This window comes from Mugil cephalus, chromosome 19 (assembly GCF_022458985.1).
Source record: "Mugil cephalus isolate CIBA_MC_2020 chromosome 19, CIBA_Mcephalus_1.1, whole genome shotgun sequence".
NCBI lineage: Eukaryota > Metazoa > Chordata > Actinopteri > Mugiliformes > Mugilidae > Mugil > Mugil cephalus.
The window spans coordinates 8,627,600-8,652,039 of record NC_061788.1 but is presented as its reverse complement, the minus strand read 5'-3'; the positions used below and the strand labels follow the sequence as shown (position 1 = coordinate 8,652,039).

The 24,440-nt window shown below is 43.4% G+C and overlaps 1 protein-coding gene across 10 annotated transcripts in view; it reads left to right on the top strand.

Moving 5' to 3' along the window:
- Positions 1–3,975: 3,975 nt before the first annotated feature.
- The window catches only part of sema4d (sema domain, immunoglobulin domain (Ig), transmembrane domain (TM) and short cytoplasmic domain, (semaphorin) 4D), a 35,061-nt gene continuing 14,596 nt past the window's right edge, over positions 3,976–24,440 (top strand). For 2 of the 10 annotated variants that reach the window (XR_007110919.1, XM_047570667.1), the window contains exons 1-2: positions 3,976–4,151; positions 11,147–11,263. Coding sequence is in view for 6 of the 10 variants with exons in the window: in XM_047570667.1 (XP_047426623.1) it covers positions 11,226–11,263 (38 nt within the window). In the remaining 4 variants the exon portion in view is untranslated. The other 8 variants (XM_047570675.1, XM_047570671.1, XM_047570670.1 and 5 more) reach the window with 7 other exon arrangements.

Below are 24,440 nucleotides of genomic sequence, written 5' to 3'. Positions count from 1 at the left end.
ACAGATGTTACCATTACTGTAACCACACCACACACCCTCATTGAGCGTAGAATAAATATAATAAACATTGTAGTTTAACAGAAGAGTAAAGTCCAGTCACGCTGACTCATACATGTGTATCAGGATTTATTTAGTAGCTTTAGCTAGGTGCAGCTAAATAACTAGGTGGCCAGTATATACCAGGAAAACAGCCGAGCTTAAGTATAAACATATGACTTGCATTTTAGCTTAGTCAAGTAGGAAAGTTGGAGAAAACTTTGGAGGGGAGAGGAGAGGCCAAGTGGAGGCTGCAACTTAAACATCACAAAAGCACACAAAACTCTGGCGTTCGTGTCTGGTATGAATCCAGCAGAAGGGCCTATTTCCACACAAACTGCTCTGGGGGGGTTCTCTTCATGTTGACTGAAAAAAAAGTTCAAATAATAATTTTCATAAGTTCATTTTTATTTTGTAAACATCCAGCGAGGTAATTCCATGTTTAGTTAATTGTGACAAAGCTCTTTTAGTCGTTGTTTATAGTTGCTAGACCTCACTTCTTCAGTACCACTGTGCATATGCAGAGTACGAGCTGTGAAAGTCGGTATGTACGCCGAACCTAAACCTTTGTAGTATTGAGTTAAAAGTGAAATCTGTCTACTCATTTACAGAGTTTAGTGCGTATACTTTCATTTTAAGAGGACCACAGGCCCTGACCTCTGACTCTTGTGGTGTTAATCCCGTACCGTTCCGATCGACACACGCGCACTCTCCTCTTGACTGATCTCAGACCAGCACTGGCTCTTCCGGTGTTATGAATAATTGTGGTCTGCCTTGTGGCATAGATACACCAGCTAGGGACTCTAAATATATCCGAATGGTGTGTCTGAAGAGCTCAGGCATACTTACAGAGGAAATCTAGCCCTTTTCTCATCTATTGTGTGCGTTTGAGTCTTTGTTACACGATTCGATTGTGTGTTCGCACATACTACTGTTATGTCGGCGACTTTTCGCGTTAAATGTCATGCAGTGTGACAGACAGTGTGACAGACAGTGTGACAGACAGTGTGACAGACAGATAAGCGGAGATAAGCAGAGGGTTTTGTCAATGAGAGAGAGACAAAATAAGAAAAGAAGGCAAGATAAGACAGACGCACAAGGCTGTTTATAGCGCAGAAATCGTACTAGCACATAGAATATGTCTCTAGAAATGCAGACCAGTCTTAGTAGCAACAAATCATTTGAGCTCCAGTATTACATTTAGGTTTCGGCACACATTCTTGGGTCACCTGTTTTCTCTTAGCAGCACATGTCACAGAGTGACTGAAGATAAACCCAGCTGCTTTTCGTATTCATTTCAGCAGCACTTGCTGTCCCCTTTTAACTGCAGCCAGCCTTTCGACTCTAAGCTTTCAAATCACCAGGGGCTGATATGAGAATAAACAATTTGTAGTATAGCTCATGATGCCGGGGAGCACTGGCGTATTTGAGGACGCGGACTAATTCTTCTTATCAATACAAACTATTTTTGTAGCTCAGCCGCGCAGGTAAATTCTCTTAATTTGTTATTCAATGAGTCCGCAAAGCGGCCGCAGAGGTAAAGCGTGATACTGTTCTATCTTCCACCAGCAGTAATCTGTCTTTGGCTCAAAGATGGTATTGTATTCGGCCTGCTGTGCCACGGAAAGCCCCACTCCCTCCTCCTCTGCTCTGCGAAACGAGACAAGAGTCGGTCTGTCTTTCCTCCACTGTGGGTTTCAGTCACTTCTTCTTTAGGAAAATGTTGCCCAACCTTTGACCCAAAACAGTGACCCTTTAAACCCACTGCCCCCACCTACAGACTTTAAGCACGGTTAAAGGTAACCGCCTCTACGCTGTAGCCAGCCACCACAACCTCAAAGGATGCCGAAGTCACGTCCTCTCCACACAAATGTACCTGCGAAGAGGTGCAAAGGCATGAAATAAGATCATAAAACAGCTACTGGATAAAATAAAAAAGGTTTTTAAAATTCTGGGTTGGTTGTTTATCTGTCAAGTGAAGTGCAGAGAAAGGTCATTGAGAAAAGATATACAAGGAAATGAGCATGTGCAGCGAGATTCAAGATCAAGATCACTTCTCGATCCCCACAGGGAAATTGTTTTATCCAAGCTTCCCGAGATTATAAAGAACATATATGAACCAGACATAGACATAAAAATAAGGGATAAATATAATAAAATAAAGCAGCTGCCTAATATGATTTAAGCAGTGGTTGAAAAAACTATTGAAGAGAAAGGGGCACAACCACAATGTAAAAGCACAGATGGGTTCATTTTCAAAGCATTGTGCATTATCCCATATAATATTAATATATTATTATTTATTTAATTAAGATATATAGAGAGAATTTTAATGTAGTAGTAACTGGAGGCGTGAGTAATTCTAACTAGTGATGTAAAGGTTTCTTTAAAGAGGCACCGTGCATTATGATCTGATTAAATTTTATTCTGACACCGGTAACTCCATATGTCAATGAATGCAACGGATTATTAAGAATATCATTTTGAGAGGTAGTAGAGAATAGGTAAGTAGGAGCATGTACTGTAGAAATAAAAGTAAAACTTGTGATTTAAAACCAATATTTGCATCATTCAAACATATGAATTTGTTATGTAAACTGCCCCACCAGGAAATTATATTTAAACAAAATCCATTAATAATTTCTGTTTTCATAGAGCAAATGATAAGTTAATTCATCAAGGAAAAAATTTACACATAAATCAGTAATGATTAGTCACTTTTTTCTTTCACTTTGATAGTAAAGATTTTTAATTTGTATTATTTACTTATTAAATAAAAAAAATAAAAATAGCTATTTTGATTTATTATAGCTAGTAAAAGAAAAATGACATGGACCATGATTCCATTTATTAAAGCAATAAAACAAGGAAAACATCCAAGAAGTAAATAACAGTGAAAATCTAGTGACAACACAATGTTCTGCTGGGAAATGTTTGGACCTGGCATTTGTGCGGATGTTAGACATGCACCACACAACTAGGCCAGACCAGACACCCCCACCCCACAGCAATGACACTCCTTGATCCTTAACAGGATGCAGCCTGACACAGACACACACGCACACACACAAATGGTTTAGGAACAACCCCAAAAAAAAAGATCCTAAACTGATCAAGTATCTGCGGGATGTGCCGAAACAAGACTGAGGGCCCCTCCCCTCAACCCACATGACCCAAGGGCCCCCACTAAGGACATTGTGTTGCCAGACACCACGGGACTTCCTCAGAAGGCCCATGTCCATTCTCTGATGAGTCACAACTGTTTTGGCGACACAAGGAAAGCACGAGGAGGGTTGCAATAACATATAATATAATATATTATCCCTGTTTATTAACTCGTGTTTACACCTACCCTGTCTGCACTTTATCCACTTTATTCATAGAGTCATGTTTACATCCCCCCTAGGCGGTTTGGAAAGTTTCAAACATTTCTTGTATAGTTTTTGTATGGATAGTCTATTTTTTCTTTCTTTAAAAGTGTCATGTTTTCCAGTGTTGCTTCTCACTCGTGACTTAAATTGTTTCCCAGGGACAAATAAAGTTTTCTGAATTTGAGTCTAAACAATATTATGGTCATAATGTTATGCCTGATCGGTGCATATGGATCTGTATTAAATAGTGCTTAAACTGATAAGATTTTACTTTGGCCATTCTAATATAGTTGTTACTAATACAGCTTTTAAAACATATAATTTTTTTTAGTGAAGTTCAGTGTACGACTCTTACTCTCACAGTCACATTTAATAAAGTTTCCTGAAATTGAATATATCGAACTGTGAATGAATCTGTCGTGTAGAACTAAATGAGAAAAGAAAAGAAAAGAAAAGAAAAGAAAAGAAAAGAAAAGAAAAGAAAAGAAAAGAAAATCCTGGTTGAAGGATACCTTGGTTTCCCACCACCTCCTCCTCCTCCTCCTCCTCCACCAACACCACCAGCTGCTCCCTCCCCCCTGTCTGTCGATATCTCAGCCCGGAGAGGTTTGAATTCAGTCTGTGGCTCCAGTCGCCGCCATGCTGAGCTGAGAGAGACCGACAAACCAAACTTTGTCACGCTGCTGCTGTTTTAACGCTCACCTCGTCCTCGCGCACCGGAACAGAGACAGAAACGTCCTCGCGGTGAGTAGCAGTCGCTTTTAGTTCGCGTAAGGACTTTATTTGTTGGATAAAGTCGCATTATCTTTCTAAAAAAAAAAAAAAAAAAAAGTTATTTCAGGCTGTGCCCCGGTGCTCGTGCGTGCTGTCGCGAACTCCAGCTGCACTTGTTGCACTTGTAGCCGAAGTACAAAAAAAATAAAAAAATTACAAAAACTCCACCAAGGTTCAAAAGAATAAAGATACAAATGTCTTTTTGAGAACCTTTAACACGGTTACACCGATTTCCTTCGACGCTTTAAAACCAACTTGTCGATATTTAAGGTTTTGCATCGCAAATAACTGCTCAATATTATTAATTCTGCGTGTCCGCCATCTTTTTTTTTTCTTTTTTTAAACATTAAACCCCACTTTCACTTTTTTTGTTGTTTTTTTTTTTAAATGCCACCCAGAGGTCATTCGGGGGTCTGAAGCCTTGGCGTGCATAAATCAAGGGTGCTCTTTCACTTGCAATAACAAAAGAGCTTTATTGACAGCGGCGACGCACGCAGCCACGTAACCACAGCTCGCACTGGAAGAGCGCGAGAGAAATAAAATACCTGCAGCGTGCACCTTCAAAAGAGATATATATATATATATTTACGTATATAAATGCTTTTATTAGTAGTTCTCCAGCCTTGGAGGCATCTTGTGCCCAAGAGAAGAGGGCAGCTCATTTGCAGCTGGGGCTCATCAGTGGATGCTCGTAAACCTTTCACCTGCCTGCATGTCTGGTCCTGGCTGCCAGTGGGAGCTGTGCAGACAGCGGGGAGTCATGAGGAGTTATGGGGCTGCTTTGTGTCTCACCATTTGCCCTCTGGCCTGGCTAATTGAAGTCCTGCATCTCTGTGTGACGTTCTTGGCTCTTTGCAGTATAATTCAGAGTGCACCATCATAATCCCAAACCGGGACCTTCTCTTAACCTTTTTTTTTTTTTTCGTAATCCTGGCGTCAAGTTTTTAGAGACAGATGTGCCGTGAAGTTCTCGTGGTTCTTCCCCGATTAGAGTCAGGACCATCACTTGTTAGTTGGATGTCGTAGTCTGTTCGTTATCATTCGACTGCCCTTTCGTACACGCCGATGGGCATACATCGTAATGTATTTGTTTAAGTTTGCATTCACAGTATAAAGTAAGTCTGCAAATGCAGAGGACCAAGTACAGAAAGAAAAGGAATCCCTCTCTGTTGATTTCTCCTTCTGTCTCTTCCTGATTAAATCCAAAACTATTAATTCATTAGTTTGGTGGCTGCATCCTCTCATTAGGTCATCTGGCCTTTCTTTTCATAAAATTACATTATATTCCTTAGTTTCGCTTCCTGTGCTCGGAGATTTATAAGTTGTCCGAGAAGACGAAGAAAACTTCTGCTCATAAAATGCTAAAAAAAATATATTGCATGCATATCTTTATAGGTCAGATGATTAGCTGAGTTATCAAGCAAACGGTCCACCCGGATTTATTGCTGTGGATTAGTTCTGACTTGCAACCCAATTCCTTGCGGCCCGTCCTCTTTACCTTTCTAGGCTCATAATAAATGCATTAATGGCCAAAAGCTTTTCGGTTGGAGTAAACGGGAGCTTAGTTCGCATTGTATAAGCACTGAGGAATTTTGGAGCACGCCAGCCTTTGTCGTTTTCCCCTTAAACACGACTGTTGTGTTTTCTAAATCGGTTTTCCAGTGCTTAGTTGTTGCCGTTAACCCTCTCTACCTCTCACCTCTCCGCACGGGCCCTCTCCCGTGGCCTCGACGAGCAGCTCTTCTGCCTCGTCGATTTTCGGTGCCATGGGTCCTTGGCCGGGTTACACCAGGCATCGGGGCACCCACCCGGATCTTGTCAACGTGATGGGCTGGCTGGCACCCGGGCGAGCCAGAATCATGTCAGCCAAACCCTCGGGGGGCGAGGCAAAGAACTAGCGAGAGAACAGGATATTGCTGTGTGATCATTCACCAGCAGCAGAGAAATCATTAAACCACAGGCTGCATGCCACTGAGTGGTTCAGACATTCGTCTGTCACTCTGACTTTCCCTCAGGCTAGAGGTTGCGTCGCATGTTTTGTAGTTTCTGCGCGAGACGCGCATGTTGTGAATTAATTATGTTAATATAATGTATTGGTGTTGGTTTCTGTGCCCTGTACAGTCTTTTTATGGTTGGAAATCTTTGCCTACACAAATCACCCCCAAAAGCTGCTTAGTTTATTTTTACTGTTGGATCGGTTTGAGTTCTAACAGTGGAGAAACTGAGCTGTCTTTAAGTTACTTCTTTTCCATTTTCATTGGAAGCACAGGATTCGCATATGCTAAATGAAATTACACAGAATGCCCATGGTCATTAATGATAACCACACGCAGACACGCAAACCCCTCTTTAGGCTGCTTTTCTTTTTTTTCTTTTTTTTTTAATCAATAATCAATTTAAAATGGGTGGAAAATGTGAATCCGGTCAGGAACTGCTTAGCTGAAAGAGAGCTTTGTGTTAAAATTAGTTTTGGATGTCTGGCGTTATTTACTTGGGTGCCTTGTTTGGGTTTCAAACCCAAGATTTGGCTGTTTGTCAGATCGCGGTCTTTTAAGAAGCGCTGATATTGGCTCTAACTGGCTCGTGTCCAGGTGTCGCATAAAGAGCACCAGATTCTGCATTCCTGCGTCGGGTCTAGATGCACCACCCCTAAGACCCCGCTTTTAAAGATGCCACATTTCACCTAATTGAATAGACCCTTAATGGGTTTGATGGTGGCCATTCAAGGAGGTGGGAGGCTTTCTCCTCTCGGTCGTCGGCCAGCTCCTCTGCTGGAAAAGCCTCGAATACCTGCGAACGATCTGGGAGGCAGCGCTTCGTCTCCTGCTGTGGAGGTCACTGTAAAAGGTGGCGTCTTTGACACCGACACACGCGACCTTTCATTGTTCTCTCCCGCTCATTAGCAATCTAATTTTCTCCTGGCAGACGACTGTGTAAACAAGATTTCCACCCCCGTTAATCAGAAGCAGGCACCATTTGGTCGGGAAAAGATGCAACGTGCGACACACAACAGCGCTGCTAGTCACCTTTTTTAAATGTTACAGTTTTAGGAAATGCGGTAGGTGAGCTTGATGTATGGCTTGCCTCAGCCTTATTGGTTTGGTCCCGCTGGAGTTGGAGGGTAGAGGTCAGAGGCTAGGTGTGCTGCGCTGGCTCTATTAAAACGGACATCTGGGACAACCCCCCAGCTCCCTTTGAAACACACCCTGGCTCCCCATCACCCTCAGGCTGGAATAATTTCCTATTGGCAAAAAGAGAGCAGCATCTGGCTCCGTATCAGCAGCACAGAGCGTGTACGCTTTTTAAAACCGATCCTGGCCATGCATAATGCATTTCTGCATTCCAGCGATGTCTCTGCAACACTGTCTCGTGCTTGAATGGTGGTTTGTTTATTAAACTCGGTTCCGTGTGTTTTGTCAACCAAAAGTATTGAACGATCCACAGCCCTGCAAGGCTCTGTTGGCGGAATTGGATTTCATCGACTGGAAGCAGTCATTAAATTTGAAACCGCAAACACACGCGTGCATTTTAGGAAAAAGTCAATAACAATCGCATTAATCGGAACTTTGAAGATTCCCAAGATGCTGCACCACGGCACAGCTATGAGTGATACCGCTGAGGGTGCAGGAAGCGGCTTGATCCGCTGCTGCGGCTCTATTGACAGCTCGCGCGATGTTTTGAAAAGGCTCCCGGCGTTGCGCCGCTGAGAGCAGGGAGCTGGAAGGGAATGGAGCGTGGACGGCGAGCCGACATACAGTACATTCTGTCGCCGTGGAGGCTATCGCTGTCTGACACAGCTGACTGGAGGAGGCGTTTTTTTGTCTTTGTCCTTCTTCCATCTGCGATAAAGCAGCTGACGAGTGTTGTTTATAGGTGACACTTCTGCAGTAGGGAGACTTGGCGTAACCGACGCTTTCAGTCAGCAGATTTTAATCAGTTTATCAACTTGTTGTTGCTTACTGTTGAATTTGTTTGGTGTTTGCATAGAGAGAACGAGGTCCACGCATCACTGATTCACTGCCTGAGGAAGCAAACGGTATTAACACTTAACCTGTTTGAGTAGTTTGTGTCACCTCGGGGCAGCGGCCGAACCTATGCTCCACATCCACCTCCTGAAACGTCCCCACAACAATAGACACACTCCCAACAGATGCACATGCACACTACCCCAACCTCAGGCCCCCCCCTCTCCTCTCCCATCACCCCCGTCAACCCCCCAAATTCCCCCTCCCCCCTCCTCAGCAATTGTGTGCATTGACGCTTTCCAGAGGCGCGATCTCGGCGCTGTCGCTTCGCGCCGGCCGCAGCGCTTCACTGCCCTGACAGCGGGGGAAACGCAATCCCGCCCGTTCGGTCGCACGCTCAGACGGAGACGGTCCGCCCCCGGCGTGCGCCGAAGTGGAAGCAACGACGTCTCCACCCCTTGCAGCACCTTGTTCCCGTCGTCAGTGTTTACCGCGCTAGATGGTGAGAGGAGGGCACGGGGGAGACTGGAGGAGGGAGCGAGAGGAGGCAGGACCGGCGACTAGCGAGGAAGGAGGTGACGGCAGACAAGTCGCGGGTGGATGATCTATTATTTTCTTCCTCTGTCATGCAAACCGTTGGTGACTTTCCCAGTAATGACAGTGTGACTGTGCCATGTTGGAATGAGCTTCTCCCGCAGCTTCTCTCTTACCTCTGAACCTGCAGGGTTTTCCCACTCAGATTTTTGGTGAGATTGTGTTGACACAAATGAACGTGTCGACCGCTGATATTTATCTTTCCTTCTTCTGCCGTGGCACCGTGTGCAGCGAGGAGAGTCTCCAGCATGATGCATGCTATTTTTACCCAAACCTCATCCGAGGTAAATAATTCATTGTTGTGTTTCCTAGCAGGTTCTCATGATGCAGTGACTGGGACTCTGCTGTGAGGAATAACCAACATACTCATTTTGACAGTGTGCGTAGAACATTTCGAGCGTCTTAAATAAGAGGCGGCGTGTTATTTTCTTCGATATTTCGTTCATGGAAACATGTGGTAAGAGTTCTCCTGGCAGGCTGTTCACAAATCTTCCTCGAGACAGGAAGGAGTGGCAGCATCCTCCCAGTTCGGACAGTTCACATTTTCCTTCCTGAAGTCGCTCTCTTTAACTGGGCGCTGAAACGCTTGGAGAATCGTGCCCGGGTGTAATTGTTTTTGCTTTTTTAGATCAAAGCTCACCAACAAGTTTTGTCTTCACTTCAAAGGGCTCCATTCTTCTAGCTCTGAGAACGCCTCTATCTCTGCAGTGCACATGTTGAAACCTCTCTATCTGTTTGGCGTTCATGTGTCCTATTTTTTTTTCTTTTTTTTTTTTTAACATTTACCTACTTGCTGCAAATGTTTTGCAATTCGGGCGCTTCTCTGTAGTGTGCACCACATTCAGTTCGTGTGGGTAGATTTAAGGTTCGGGTGAGACGCTTTGCAGGAAATCACCGTGCAGATCACCACCACTGCCAAGAGCAATGGGTTAGTTTTCGCGTGACACTGAAGAAGCGTTTGCTTTTGAAGCATATTTAACAAATTCAATATGGGTTTAAAGGGAAACAAACATTTAGATGTTTGTGTCTCTCTGCTTACGGTAATGTTTCCGATAAACAAAGGCTGATAGTCCAGAGGAAATGGAACTAAATTGTTTATTGACGTGACCTGGGTGTGCACGCTGCTAATGCTTGTTTCTGGATGCGTGGATGAAGGTTCGGTGAAGTGCTGTTAGACGGGACGATGAAAGAGATGGAGTGACAGGTTAGCAAGTGCTCTGGAGCACTGGGGAGGGAAACGCTTAGAGCTCAGGGGGAAATGAAGAGTGGCTGTGAGGAGGGAGGATTCACATGAGTCCGTTTAGCTATGGTCCTCCACGCAGACACGGTGCTGCCCGTCGGCTCTGAGGCTGGTGTCTGTCTGGGTCTGGGAGCTGATTGGATTGGGTGGGGTCGAGACCTCGCCTCCACTCGTCTGTTCCTCACGTCTCTTATGTAAACCTGTCTGTCTGCGAATTGGTTTTTAATGCTAAATCCCCCTGTTGCAGGTCACGATCATGTGTTATGCCAACACGTTGGCACATAACTGGGTATAATCTATGAATCTAATGTGCCGCTATCGTAATCTTTTGATCAGCTGGAGGGCTAATGCCAGGTTTGCTCATCAGTCAGCAGGGCACAGGATGCCTCTCGTCTAATCGCCTTATTAAAATTTCAATATCGTGACGCAGGCAGGGAAGTGATTCTGCTGATTTATGTGCGTTTCTCATTATAATTTGTTAGAGGTGTGTTTCGCAGCTTATTGATCAGTTATGAATTATTCATCCTTCGATGCTGAAGGAAATAATCAGCTCCGCTGATCCTGGAAACGCGGCTGGATTCAGACTGTCCGCTCTCTACCCGGCGGACTGCTTGGTGCACTCTATTTGTGCTAGATGGCTGGTTGGCTGCCTTGGTAACCATGGTAACAGTGTCCCCCCAGAAAGCCGGAGAGACCGGGCCTTGCTAAGGCTAATTGTGAACGAGTGAAGCATGTCTGCAAAGTTTAGACGTGGTCCCGGTCTGGACGATGGCCCATTCAGTGTTTTTTTTTTTTTTTAGGGTTTTGTCTTTTCACTGACTTGCAGTGGATGCGACAAAAGACTCTTGTGTGTTCAGACCTTTGTTTGGTAATTGTTTGTGTCTTGATTTGACCTACATACACGTAGAGCAAAATAATGTATGTAGTTCATGAGACTTTGATGAATTAATCAGCAGATTTAATAGCTGAATTCGTGAAATACGTCATATAACACAAGAGATTTGAACTCATTCACTTGGTTGTAGCATTTTCACAGTTTTCTTATATTTTATTTCCAAAACAGTTGTTTGTTGAAGTTATTTTGTCCTGTTTAATATTTTCCTGTACGTCTACTGTAAATGCGAATGAATGATTGACCTTTTCGCTGTTTTTTACCTCTCTTGCAGACCTGTGTTTGTGACCTGTGCCGTGGTTTTCCCGCTCGACCATTTCCAGCTGTGTGACGACAAGTGAAAAGAAGATTTAATGAATCAGTATTCGCTAGCCGACGCCATGACGGACAAGTAAGTGATTTATCCTCCCGGCGTCTGTGTGAAGAGCTCCTTGTACCGTGGCCCTTTTGTGTCGAGTGTGAAGTAAGAAGATGATGCAGTCTCTTGGTAGTTGCGCTCCTCCTGGGGAGCGTTTACGTGAGCGTGCCTCGGTGAAGAGTCCGAGGAGAAACAGGGGTGCGGACGGGACAGAGAGAAGTGTGTTGTGGTGGGGGGTTGGTATAAAGACGGCCTGTATTTCCCCGTGAAGACGTATGACATTTGCATCGGGGCTTATTTGCATTCCCGTTCACTGTGTTGGTATGTGGCTGCTGCTGCCGCTGCTGCTGTTGCCGGCTCTTTATTTCCCCTGACAAAACAGTCATTTAAAGATTTTCTTTTTGAGGTTTCACCATATTACCACCTCTTCTTTTCGCTCCTCCTTTGTATTCTCCCTGTTTTTTCTTTCTTTTTTGGTGGTCCCTTCTTATCCCATCTTTCCCATCCCCCTTTTTCATTTTGCACCAGTGCTCTATCTGTGCCCCCTATCTCTTTTCTTTTTTTTTGTCTCTTTTGTGAACTTTGTCTCTCGGTCCAGTATTGGTGGGATTTAATCTATAGAGAGACGGAGAACTTGGGTGCAGTAAGACAAAATAGTCTGCTGTCAGCGTTCATAATAAGCGGAATAAGTGGCGCGGGCCAGTCAGCTGAAAGGGATAGGCCCGCACAAGGCCGGGGCTATTATTCGCCTGAGTTACGAAAAAAATGAAGAAAGTTTGGCTTGTAACAAAACAAAAGAAATGGTTATTTTACAGATACTTTTATAAACCACGGTGATAATGACTGTAGATATAAAGGAGGTTTAAGTGCATGAAGTGAAGTTGGTAAATGAATCAAAGCTCATGTGATTCAGTGTTTGTGTGCACTTACTAATGCACCTTTTTGTGAGTTCTAGAGAAAAGGCAGTGAATCACTGTGTTTCCATGAAGCAGGCCGTAGGGTACCGTCCCTGGCAAACATCACGCATGCCATTATGTCAGCATAAAATATTGAGTTGTTTAGTAGTGTTGGATAATGCTATATTTGCCCAGAGGGGAATTTCTCTCACAAATTAAACGGCTGTAGCTCTTCGACCGTTCCCTTGTAATTTTTCAAGGTTGGAAGTTCTTTTTTTTTTCTTTTTTCTGAGTGTCTTGGATGCAACGTGAAGCAAAATATGTTCTTGGAAACTTTAATTTGAGAACAAGACACGGCAGGATTTTTCACGACGGCTCTGCTGAACGGAACGAAGGGAAGGTTTTTAAGTAAGTGATGATGTTGTTGACAAGCCGCCCCACTGGATGAAAGGTATCCAGGCAACCAGAAGGCGGTGATGGGGAGGTGGGGTGAGTTCATTGTGCGCTAGACGCTCGTCCATGTTGTAGGATGATTGTTTCACGGGGAAGAATGATAAATGTTATGCTAAAAGGAAGTGAGGGGAAAAGTTGGAGGACGTGCCCCCCGACGGTGACGGCGAACAAAGCCTCCCTCGACATGGGACTACTTAAGATTCATACAAAGGCAGAAGAAGACGGCTACTTGTTTTCTGTCCAGCACACACGCTCAAAAATGCCCCCCCCCTTCTCCTCTTTTTTTTTTTTTTTTTTTTTTTTCACCCTAAGCTTGATCATGAGTAAACATTTACACATGTCAGGATATCAGAGGACATTCCTGCAGATACGTGCGTTCCCAGATACACGTTATCCTGTGGACGCATCTAAACAAACAGATGTCTGACACGTTCTAGCAACCACCTCAGTCTCATCTATCTCATCTGCTCTGAACTTCCATGTGTTTCTGTTGATTCGACTATCAAACTGCTCTCGCATCCTCAAAAATTTAACGTTGCATGGGTTGAAGTTCGGCCCTGCCATTGTTCCAGGATGCTCTGCGATGAGGAAAGTTTCTAAAGCCAGATTTGCTCTGTGGTGCTTGTGGACGGGGATTCTTTCTGTTTAAATTCAAGCCGGCGTAATCCTCTTCAGCACACGGGCTTTGTGTGTCTGTGTGTGTATGTGTGTGCGTGTGCGTGCGGTAAAGTACAGAGTCCATGCACTCTCCACGCAGGATTTGAATAAACAGGAATTTCACCTTTCTTTCTAAAACACTTTCACAAGGATTCGTTGTATTGCATCACATGGGGGAAATTAGGACAAAATCGCACACAAAAAAAAATGTGTATGTGTAAAACTCTTACAACTTCATCTGCTGCTAATTGCCTCTTTTCTCTGGGGACAATTGGAAAATCAAAATGGGGAAAAAATGCATTGTTCCTTAAAACCCTCGAGCCATACGATCGTGTTTCTTTACGCAACCGTTCCCTTCTCGCTTTCCATAAGGAGAATCCTCCTCCTACTCATTTCTCCTCGTTCTGTCTGTTAGTCCTCTCTTCTCTTCCTCTGCATGCTACAGTATCCTCTCTCACATCAGCCGCTCTCCTTCCCTCCCCCACCTATGGGGGTGTTCGCTGACAGTCTTGGGAGAGAGTTGGGATGCTCGTAGATGGACGATAAGGCTGGCTGCACAGTGTGTGTGTGAGTGTGAGTGGTGGGGAAGGGTTTTCTGGAATGGCCGCGCTGTCACAGGGATGAGTTGCCTTTCCCAACCTTCTGCATGTATGTGTGCTTTGGCTGTATCAGTGGAGGTCCCAGGGGGAGTGAGGGTAGGGGCTGGTTAAGAGGAGCTATCTGTTACACAGAACTACGGTGCTTATGCACGCTACAAACCTGCATCAAAATGTGTGGTTTGGAGGTGCGTTCTCCAAAGTAAGTGTTTGAGGACTGAAAAGAAGTTTGTCGGTCAGTGGATACCGGTACCGGCCAAGTTTAGAGGTTAATTATCGCATATTTTCAATTTTTCTCCCACCGCCTGAATGCAACAAGGAACAAAAGTATTTGTTCTTAAGTACAATATCGTTTTTCACATAGTTAGCAGAAGAATGGCTTTGATAACTCCCTGACTTTGTGATTTTTTGGACTGATTCATGGATGGATGTGTTGCCAGGAAATTCAGTTCAGCCAATAATGCCAATATCCGGATCAATTGTAACCACTGTGGCGTTCCTTTCACTTTTCTCTTACATTTTTCTGACCACTATAACTCTTTCTTCTTCTTCTGCTTTATCGTCTCCTGATATAACGCCACTCCCATCAGCCTGCGCTTCACTTTCAGTTTAATTATAATTAGCAAATGTTAGCACGCTAAGACTGTGACTATGGTAAACAAAATACCAGCTATACACCAGCCCATTAGCCTCATCACTGTTAACATGTAGGTATGCTGACAACAGCTACTCGGCCCGGAGTGCTGCTGTCCAAAGCGTAGCCTCAAGAAGCCTCTAGACGTGGCTGGGGACTCTTAATCTTGTAATTTTGTGCTTTGATGAATGGAAACCTTGAGGCAAAACCCAACTTTGCTTTTGGCCGGGACATCTTGTGCTGGAAGGAATTCGTCCATCTGTTTTTCTTATCAAGTTCAAACTGTGAGCGTGGTTAGAAGTTAAATGCACAGCGATTTGTTCAAAGTACCTGAATTAAATCCGTCTCAGTCGCTGTTGGGCAGGAAGGCGGAGCTGTGAAGGTCACACGATATTGACAAAAGCTCGAGCGGAGACCTTTTCTATCAGCTTGGGGTGGAAAAAAAAATCAGGTGTCACAGTGGATTGAGTTGAATAGCGCTTCCTGTCAGTATGTTTACCATTGGGTGAGTTTCTGAAGTAGGGCTATTAATACATTTGTTCTGGCTTGAAGTGTCCTCAAAAGGTCAGCATTGCCCGCTCCTCATTCAAGTCCGCTCATCAATTAAAAACCCCTCAGACCCGTGACATCTCCATTTCCTCTCCGTGACTTCTCCAGACCACTGTGTCACCCAGGGCGTGTTTTTTTTTTGGGGGGGGGGCACTGCCGGGCTCGCACCCAGACCGGACTCCCACTCAGGACGTCCTGAATTGAGACATGTGAAGGCGTGGTGTCACTGGTGTCACTGGGATTTGCGGGAGCATGGTAAAAAAACTCTGTATCAGCTGTCAGGGGGTTTTGTGGGAGTGCTTCCTGAGGATGTCGAAGGGGATGCACCCTTTGGCCCACGCTTCATCAATCTTGAACTGTCATCTGGTCCCAGCGCCCCATTGATGCCGTCACAGGACGGAGACGGGCACGGATCTGATGCATCGTGTTTTTTTTTTTGTGGATGTGAGTGAAGATACGGCCGCCGCTCGGGCTCTTGACCTTGATGCCCGTGAACAGTTGTTTCCTCTCACCGCAGGCATCGTGTCGCTCATCTCCTTCTATAATTTATAGCAACTTATAATCTATACGTGATGAAAGAAGGGCGGCTTATTCATTACATGATAACAGTTGTCATCGCAGATAAATGTGAAACCGGAGAATCGTGCACAGTTGATGCTCGGACACATACAAAGCTTCTCGGTTTATAAAGCGATCAGCGAACCCGTCGTGTTTGTAGTCTGGTGTGTATCATCACTGCTTAACATAATCTGATTATTCTTTTATACGTGAGAGCGGGGGGTCTGCATTACAGTAGCTTAACCCACCGAGTGAATGCTAATGAATCTGCATATTTGGGTTGATTTGACTGACCTGAATTCAGTTGTCTGGAATATTTATCTGGGAATGTGTTAGTTGTTTAAAAATCCACCCATCTCTGACTTTTGTTAACTTATTTAAAACTATTTTTTTCAAGGGTGTTGGGACAATTAGGCATCTATTCTGTATCTGAGAACTGGAAACAGACCGTGATTCACAAACCGAACTACAGTCGAGGCAAAGTAAATATGTAACCCCATGTTTTCCACTCAAACAGAGCCGGATTGTGGAGGACTGTGGGAATAAAGCCGGTGTACTTGTGCAGGGAGAATGTATTCAGCCTTGTTGGGAGGGTTTTCATTTTGCTCAGGGAAGCAGTGTAAAGGAACAGACTGGAAAGTGTTGTGAATGGAGGCCCAGCCATCTGTCACAAGACAATAAGAAGATTTCTACTTTTACTTCCTGGTTGACTTATAAGTGCTTGTTGTTGTTTTGTTTTTTTCCTTCACTAAAAATGAAAGCGGTAGAATTTTCCAGCTGACTGCAGATTATTCTTTTAAACCCTTTCATTAGTGATGCACAAGCAGTGCTGCTTACACTGCAAAAATAGGCCCTTAAAACCTTTTTCTTTTTTTTTCTTTTTTTCAAGCTTTTCACAGCAGTTTCTACCTAAAAACCAAACCTGAGTTGCAAAATGTCTGTTGCCTTCGGTATTTTTTTATTTTTATTTTTATTTTTTAACCTTTTTTATATTTGTAAAACCAGTGACATTATGTTTTTATTTATTTATTTTTTATTTTAATTTATTATTATATAGTTTTTCGTTAATGCCAATAAATAAATCATGGTACACGACACTAAATACTATATCTAGGTCAATGTGAGCATGTTGACGTGCTTGGGTTTGCACTTAGCTGCACTGTGGCTTTCTATCTTTAAACTTCCACTTTGAGTGTTGAAAACATGTACATGAACGTACAGTAGTAAAACTATTTAATTCCTCTGTCGAATTGATAACAGTCTGCACACTCTATAATTTACTCGGAATAGAAACTGCGCAGCTTTCAGTGACTGTGGCTCACCTCATGGGATTATCGCACACACAGAGAGGAAATAAATTCAAAGTGTTGACAGGTGAAAATGTCAACTTTATTTACATTTGGTCGTGGGCAGACAAGTCTGGCCACAGCTGTATATCTGTTCTCGCACAAACAGCTAGTCCTCTGTGGCAGAAGAGGAAGTAGAGGAGGAAATTAATGTAGCCGTCACAGACCTGAGGTTCCGATGACGGTATTCACACAAGATAATGTTTAGTATTTGGCTGCTCACCATTTGTTTGTCCTTGGTTATAAAAAGTCAACACTGTATCCTGATGTACATCATATGATATCACCGGCTTAGTAGTTAAGGATATTTAAGTCGCTGTGTAATTGTTTTGTCCTTCCTAGAATGAATATCTACTTTCTATCTGCGTTTGTTATATGATGTCAAATTTAATGTGCAACATGTGTTTTTCGTTGATTCATGATGCATATCTCCACTATGGTTTCTAGACAACTAACCACACACACACACACACACTACATATGTGTCTTGTCTGATGTTTCTGTCTTCTTCCCCCTCCCCTAGCTTGAGGATTTTATAATTCTCTCCGGAGGAAGAGCGTCGCATCTTTTAAGGAGCAACAGGTCAGAAACTCTACTCCTCTCCATTCCTTCCCTCCCTGTTTGCTGTGCAGACAGACAGTGAGCCGCTCGCTGGCCTGCATGCTTCGACACGAATGCCGCATGCTTCTCCAACCCCCCTGTAATCACCTCGGGGCTTTGTTTTTTATTTTCTCCTGCATGACCGCTCCTGGACCACGCAGCTCCTGATTTTATCCCTCTTGGCTTTGTTGCTTCTGGGAAAAAAAAGCTCACGTTTTTATATTTTTTTTGTCTTATAATGCTGCTTTCCCCTTTTCTCCAATTATTCCTTATGCCTTTCCCCTTTAAGTTGTGATTCTTTTGTTTCGTGTCTGCCTGAAAGCAAACATCTGTGTTTTCTTCTATCTACTGGTGTCTATAGTGACGAGCTTTGTGCCTGCTTGCAGTGGCCTTTTGGACAACCAGCATTACTCTTTGGCTTTTCCCTGACATCGCTAAGTCCCTCCTTCAGACAATGATTGTCCACTCATAGCTTAGCAACCGTAACTTGGCATGGGAAGTCTGTCAAGCTTAGAATTTCTCCAAATGCCAAACTGGTGTGAATGTGTCTGCAGTAAGATCTAAACCTGGCATCTAAAGAGTTTGGTGTCTTTTTATCAGCTAGTAGAAGCAAATGAAGAAAACCGTCTTCTCTAATCTGAGCTCCAAATGTTAGCGTGCACAGCTGAGCATATACGTTTTAAACTAAGCTACGAAAAGCCTTACATTCACCCTATGGAGGCAAAATGCAACTTTATCTAAATTAGTTGCCATAGCAGGTTTTTTATTCATTATCAAAGCTTTTTCTATTGTAAAAGAAAACAAAAAAAATTAATAATAAAAAAACAAAATGTTTACTGAACTCTAATTGTTCCAAAGCATTAACAGCAGAGGTCAACACAAGCCTCACTCGTGAGAAACTTTCAGTACAGAATGTCGGTGTGCTCTTTTTCTCCTTCTGAACAATTAGAAACTAAACGTCGGATTGTCTATCCAGTTCTGTCAGTCTGCACTTCAATCAGCTGCTCTGATGCTCACAATGGAACCACAAAAATTAATTGTCAAGTGTTGATCGCGGGATTCAACAAATGTTTGCACTCATGACAATGGGCGTAACTGCTTGCAGCACCTCCGGTCGGAATTACCCGACTGCCCTGCCCTTGTTGTTTGTTTTCCATCACTTCCTGTGCGCTCATCTCGCTTATGACCTCGCTGTAAAACCCTCCGTTAATATTGGGGCTAACTAGCTCTCGCATTATCAACTGGTGAGGATGTTGACTCTTGTAGGCGGTTTAGACCACCGCCTCAATTTGATGCTGTAGCTTTGGTGACAGTACAGAGCTGACGTGCACCTCCTCAGAAATGTAACTACGACCACAGACCACAAGAGCTGTGATTGGTCCTCTTGGTAGTAGTGTGTTTCTGCTTTAGTATTTCTGACTGCTTCTCCATTTTTGCAATTTTGAAATTTTCATTTCATTTCTGAATGCCGGTCATTGACCCAGTTTACATGCAACGGAGACAATAGAATAAGTGTTGGGAACATGTCCTCCTCCACACTAGGTGGCGATATGTGTCTTTTCAATGGGTTAATATTAATATGGCCCCCTTTCTGTTTGACCTAGTACATCATATAATAAACAAGAGTCGTTCATGTGGCAGACCGGCATTTCAAACAATAACAAGATGGATAATAGTTCAGCTTTTTTAAGCTCATACGTAATGTGCGCGCTACTTAAGGTGCAGATGAGATGCGTGCTATCTGTCAAAATCAATTTCCAGTCGCATTTTCTGGGTGTCTTAATCGGATAAGGGGAACTCCATATTCCTAGTCGGAGTAACGTGTTTACATGCACTTAAGTTGTCCAGTTAAAGTCGGATTAAGTCAATAATTCGTTTTTTTTTTTTTTTTTTTTCATGTGCTTGGAAAAGAAGTTTTCAACCAACCCAGAGTTGAGTATTGTCAGCTAAAAGAAGTGGTGCAACCATTTATTTGAGGACTAACGAGCTGAAGAGAATCAAGTTGATGCAGTATTTGCAGTCATATGCTATATGGAAACTTGTCAATCACAACGCAGCGATTGTATTTAACTAATTGCTGTATTAAAGAAGAGTTGAAGCTAGTGACTGAAACCTGGCTGAGGAAAATGTGGATTTCTGAATTGTCTACACTTTTCAATCATGGAGGTATTGTTTAATGTTGTAAAGCTTCTGATGCCCGTAATTAGGGAAACCAAAGTGAAATCAAGTGGCCAGCATTTAAAAAAAATCACTACAAATCTCAACTAGTGAATGTCCCACTGTTTTAGTAAACTCTATACTCTTTGAGAGATCAGAATGCTTGACCTAAATCTGCAGGCCAGATCACGAGATCAGCGCGATAGGTGTTGAAAGTTTCTCGACTTGGCTTTGTGTTGTTTATCCCCCTGTGCTCTGAGGAAAACAGTGAAATTTGTGTTTTATGTGCTGGTATGCCAAGTTCAGGAGGACACACTGTTGGTGTTGTGGCAGGCTGTGTGGGTGAAGGGGAGGGAGAGTTTTCACACAGCACTCCAAAGGAGGTTTTTGTCTCTGCCGGCCAAAATTACCAGCATGAAATTGGTGCCTGCTGAAGACTTCACTGAGGGGAAAAACGGAGGAGAAAGGAGTCCCCTTTAAAGGCGAGTAGGGTAGGAGAAAATATAGCAGGGTTTCAATGGTGTTTACTGCTCCTTCAAATGTTCCCTGACTGGTGGGAAAGCCTAGTAACTGCACGTGGTTTGGTTTCTTTGTTTACCTCATCATATGCATCCGCCAGTGTACAAAAAATAAAATCTGTAAAATGCATTCAAAGTTCAGTCACCTGCCCTTGGCTTTAAGAAAAAAAATAAATCTACAACCAGTGTGACTACCATTCAACAACGTGGGACCGCAAGGCCTTGAGTTGGGCTTTCAAACTTTCCCAGAATAGTCCCACATTATACGCCCCATCACAGTAGCCTTGAGGAAATTACATCAAGTGAAAGGTTTATGACTTGACTGTGAGTGGTGGCTGCCATGTGACCCCAGGCTACATAACGGATTATTCGCCTCGAGTAAGGCGACAAAACGTAAACGCTTCACTGGATTTTTCGTTTAAATGCCGCGTAACGTAGCGGCTGCAGTTAATTTAGGAAGTTTAAATTATTAATTTTTTTTAACACTTACTCCATTTGGCACCTTTTGTGTGTTTTTTGGTATATTTTCTATATCTATAATTGACTTCAGTGAACAGCTTACATATCTTAATGACGACACAAAGTGTCTGGTGTTACCCAGACGTTCCTATAATTTTTTCTTTTCTTTTGCTGTTGCAGCTGTCAATAGTAAAAACCTTTCCCTCCTTTTAATTAAAAGAAAAAGAGCCCGGTGATTATGTTTTCATGTTAGACTACTGAGGCACATTCGGTACTTGGATGGGGAACACCACACAGTAATCCCTGTTCCTCTAGTTAGCTTACTTCACTTGCCTGGATGTTTATAGGGAAGTTTTTCTGATCTTCCAGAGCCACGTGACTAAGAGAAAGGGCGTGTTGTTTTTAAAAAGTTTGCCATCGGCAGACTAAATATACCCTTTACTGGACCTGACCCCTCATTTGCCTTTGCTGTGGCCACTTTAGGTCGACATGCTAGCTCAGCAGGGACCCTACAACCAGTAATTATATAGGAGGGTTTCCATTTTACATCCTCTGTATAGTGTTGCCTTTACACAAGCTTCTTTCCTCAATTTAGACATCTGGGTTGTCATTGATGGTTTACCTACATTTGAAATACGTCCTCTTAATTTAAGAAGAAGCCATCTCTTGTCAGCCCGTTGGGCGCCGGCAACGAGTGTCATGTGCACATTGTCATCATGAATTAATAGTGCAGATCACGCTGTTAATCCTTGATCTGGCTTTTTCCTCCCATATGTCATCCCGCGAGCTCACTGTGGATAACGTCCAGTGACCGCTGCATCATCTGTTGCAGTTTTAGTTGATGTTTTCCGTATGACCAACAGTCAGCTGTGCAGCGGAGGTCATACAGCTGTTCCCTGGCTTTCAGATGACTCAATGTTATCATGATGGGCCTTTGACTCGGCGGCTTCGCACGTCTCAACTTAAGGCCGACGTCTATCCTCCGTGACTTCCAGATGGTTTGGACCATAACTGCAGTTTCGGCTGTGGCGATAATTTATCCCGAGGGCTTGACACGTTAAGAAAATAGGGCTGTTCTTGAAAGTGAGGGTAACTTACCAGATTTACACATCAAAGACGGTTTGCGGGTCTTGGAAGAGTGCTACTGCATATGTGCGAAAAAGATTGGATAAAGTGGCTCCAGATGGATGTAAACGGTCTCAAGTGATATAGCTTTAGTTCTGCTTGAGGCCAGCAGGCAAGTGGTGTTCAGCATTTATTTACCGCAGCTCCAACAAAAGCTGCTCATCTCCAGTCACCGCTGTTTGAAGTGTTGAAATTAAAAAGCTGCAAACTAGTCTTTTAGCAATGCAGTTGCTGTGGTTACCAAGAAAAATGCATAAAATGCAGGTATAGTTCAAACCTGACTGTAAAACTGGCTGTATTGTCATGCAAAAATTGGTTTCTGCTTGGGAGAAAACATGGAGACAGTGTGTATCCTTCATCATTAGATTAAAGAATAACAGGCAGCTGGAGCTGGAATGCCGGTAGCTTAGCCAGTGCTGAGAGACTATAAAACCTTGGCCGTCTATGTTCAGAATGTCAAAAAGTGTCCATCAGCCTGCAGGCAAACGCAACCCAAAACTCTGGTCAGCTGGCAGTATTTTAAGATGGGCTCTCGGTCCCTGTCAGTTCTCCTAAGGGGGATTTGATGCCCGCAGTTGGCGTTATCGTGTGCACATGTGTGCGAGCTCGAGTCTCTGCCACATCTTTAGCCAAACGCCATTAATCTGTAAATGACATCGGAGCAGACATCTGTCCCCATGAGTGTGTCATCCTCTGTGGTCTCTGTATTTTGTTTCAAGCGAAGGATCTCTAGCTCACTTGCTTTTTTTAATACGTGCCTGCTTCCAAATAACTCACCGGGACGTTACAGCAACCCAAAACATACGGCCAGAGTCATAAAAAAACACCAAGTCTGGTAACAGATGGTTCGGGCATTTGTTTTATAATATGAAACGTGAGCAAAGGACACAGAAATGAAATTCACCTAGTCCACCTAGGCGCGGCTTGAAAACCAACGATGCAGAACCCAAACATTTTTAATTCACCTCCTCCACAGATGAAGAAAAGTAGAATATATTTATGTTTTAGATGCATGAACCACTAGATTTCTTTTGTTTTTTGTTTTTTATATCCAATGACAGTTTCATGGTGGTTAGGTTATTACTACATAAAGCAATAGAACTAGTCTTTTTAGAAGCGTTTAGTAAAGCAGGCTGATAATAGCAAACTGTGTTATCACCATTCCCACACAGTCGGGCGGGTACTGTACTGTCCTGCTGATTAAGTCGGTCACCAAAAGAAATGTGGTGTATCATTGTTATTGGAGAGTGCGGAGAGACTATAAGTGCGTTCAGGCCACAGCAACATTTCTTTAGGAACCGTCACAAGATGAATGTGAACTAGGAACAAAGTTCGTGTGCAGCACAGTTTGTCGTATTGAACTTCTAAAACCAAACTGCTTCCCACAAAACGAAACACTTACAGCGCATTTCCTGTTACGCAAAGCTTAGGAACCTTGGTATTATAGCAACAGATGGAGCTGAAAGAAAATGAGACCCATCCTCTTGGCGCGCTGCAGCAAAGGGAAGAAGAGCATCTCTGTGCATTGATGCGGATGACGAGGAATGCACGGAAAACGGAGCCAGCGAAGGAAAATAAGTTGGGAGCTGCTGCTGGCAGGCGCTGAATGTCCAACTCCTTCACATTAGCCTCCATCACGCTCTGTGTCCTCACCACACTCTCTGCAAGCTTCTTGCCTGCACTGGAAATGGAGTGAATCCCAGATTTGGCTCTACGTGAAAAGTTGGACTGGCGTTTCACCAAGGAATTAGATCGGAGTCAGTTGATCCAAATTGATCATGAGGCAGGATGAATCTGTTTCGACTTCACCGTAACGAGTCAAAGTTGAACGGAAAATGTCTTATGAAGATTTTACATGATGGGAAAAAATTAAACTGACCTAACAAATCATCTAGTATGGCAGTCTGCTTTCCAAGCTTTTTAACCCCACCTGCTGGAGTTGATTACATTGAGCATAGTTCTGCATATACACCAATCAGCCACAACATTAAAACCACTGACAGAAGAAGTAAATGACATTGACCATCTTGTGACAATACAGTGTTCTGCTAGGAAACATTTGGACCCGGCATTAGTGTGGATGTATGTTGGACATATACCACCCACCTAGACCAGATCAGGAACTCCCTGATGGCAGCAACCATCTCCAACAGGATGCAGTCTGACACACACACAAACAGTTTAGGAACAACTCAAAAAAACAAGGGAGACCTACACAATATTAAAAAGGTGGTCATAATGTTATGCTTGTTTGGGGTATATAACATATATATATGCTATAGTCCTTTATTAAAAAGATTTAGCTTTGACTATCAATCTTACATTGTCCTTCAGTAAGAAGTGCCAACAAAGTTTAATTAAAACTGGTTACATATGTTTTTTTAATGAACTGATTAGTGAAGCCTGTAGTTTTTGGACACTGCCCTGTCATTGTGGTCGTGTCGAATTAGCAAACCAAAGGGAAAAATAATAATCACGAAGTGCAGAGCTTCAAACTCCCCCACCCAGTGATCAAATATCGGTTATTTATTGCCACGACCAGCTTCAATTAAAATCAAACGACTGGCTCTCACAGAATCACTTGTCGCTCCAAGACGTTAAATTACTTTCCAGATGAAGCTCGTTCGCTTTCTTTCTTTGCAAGTTCTCATGCGCAGATAGG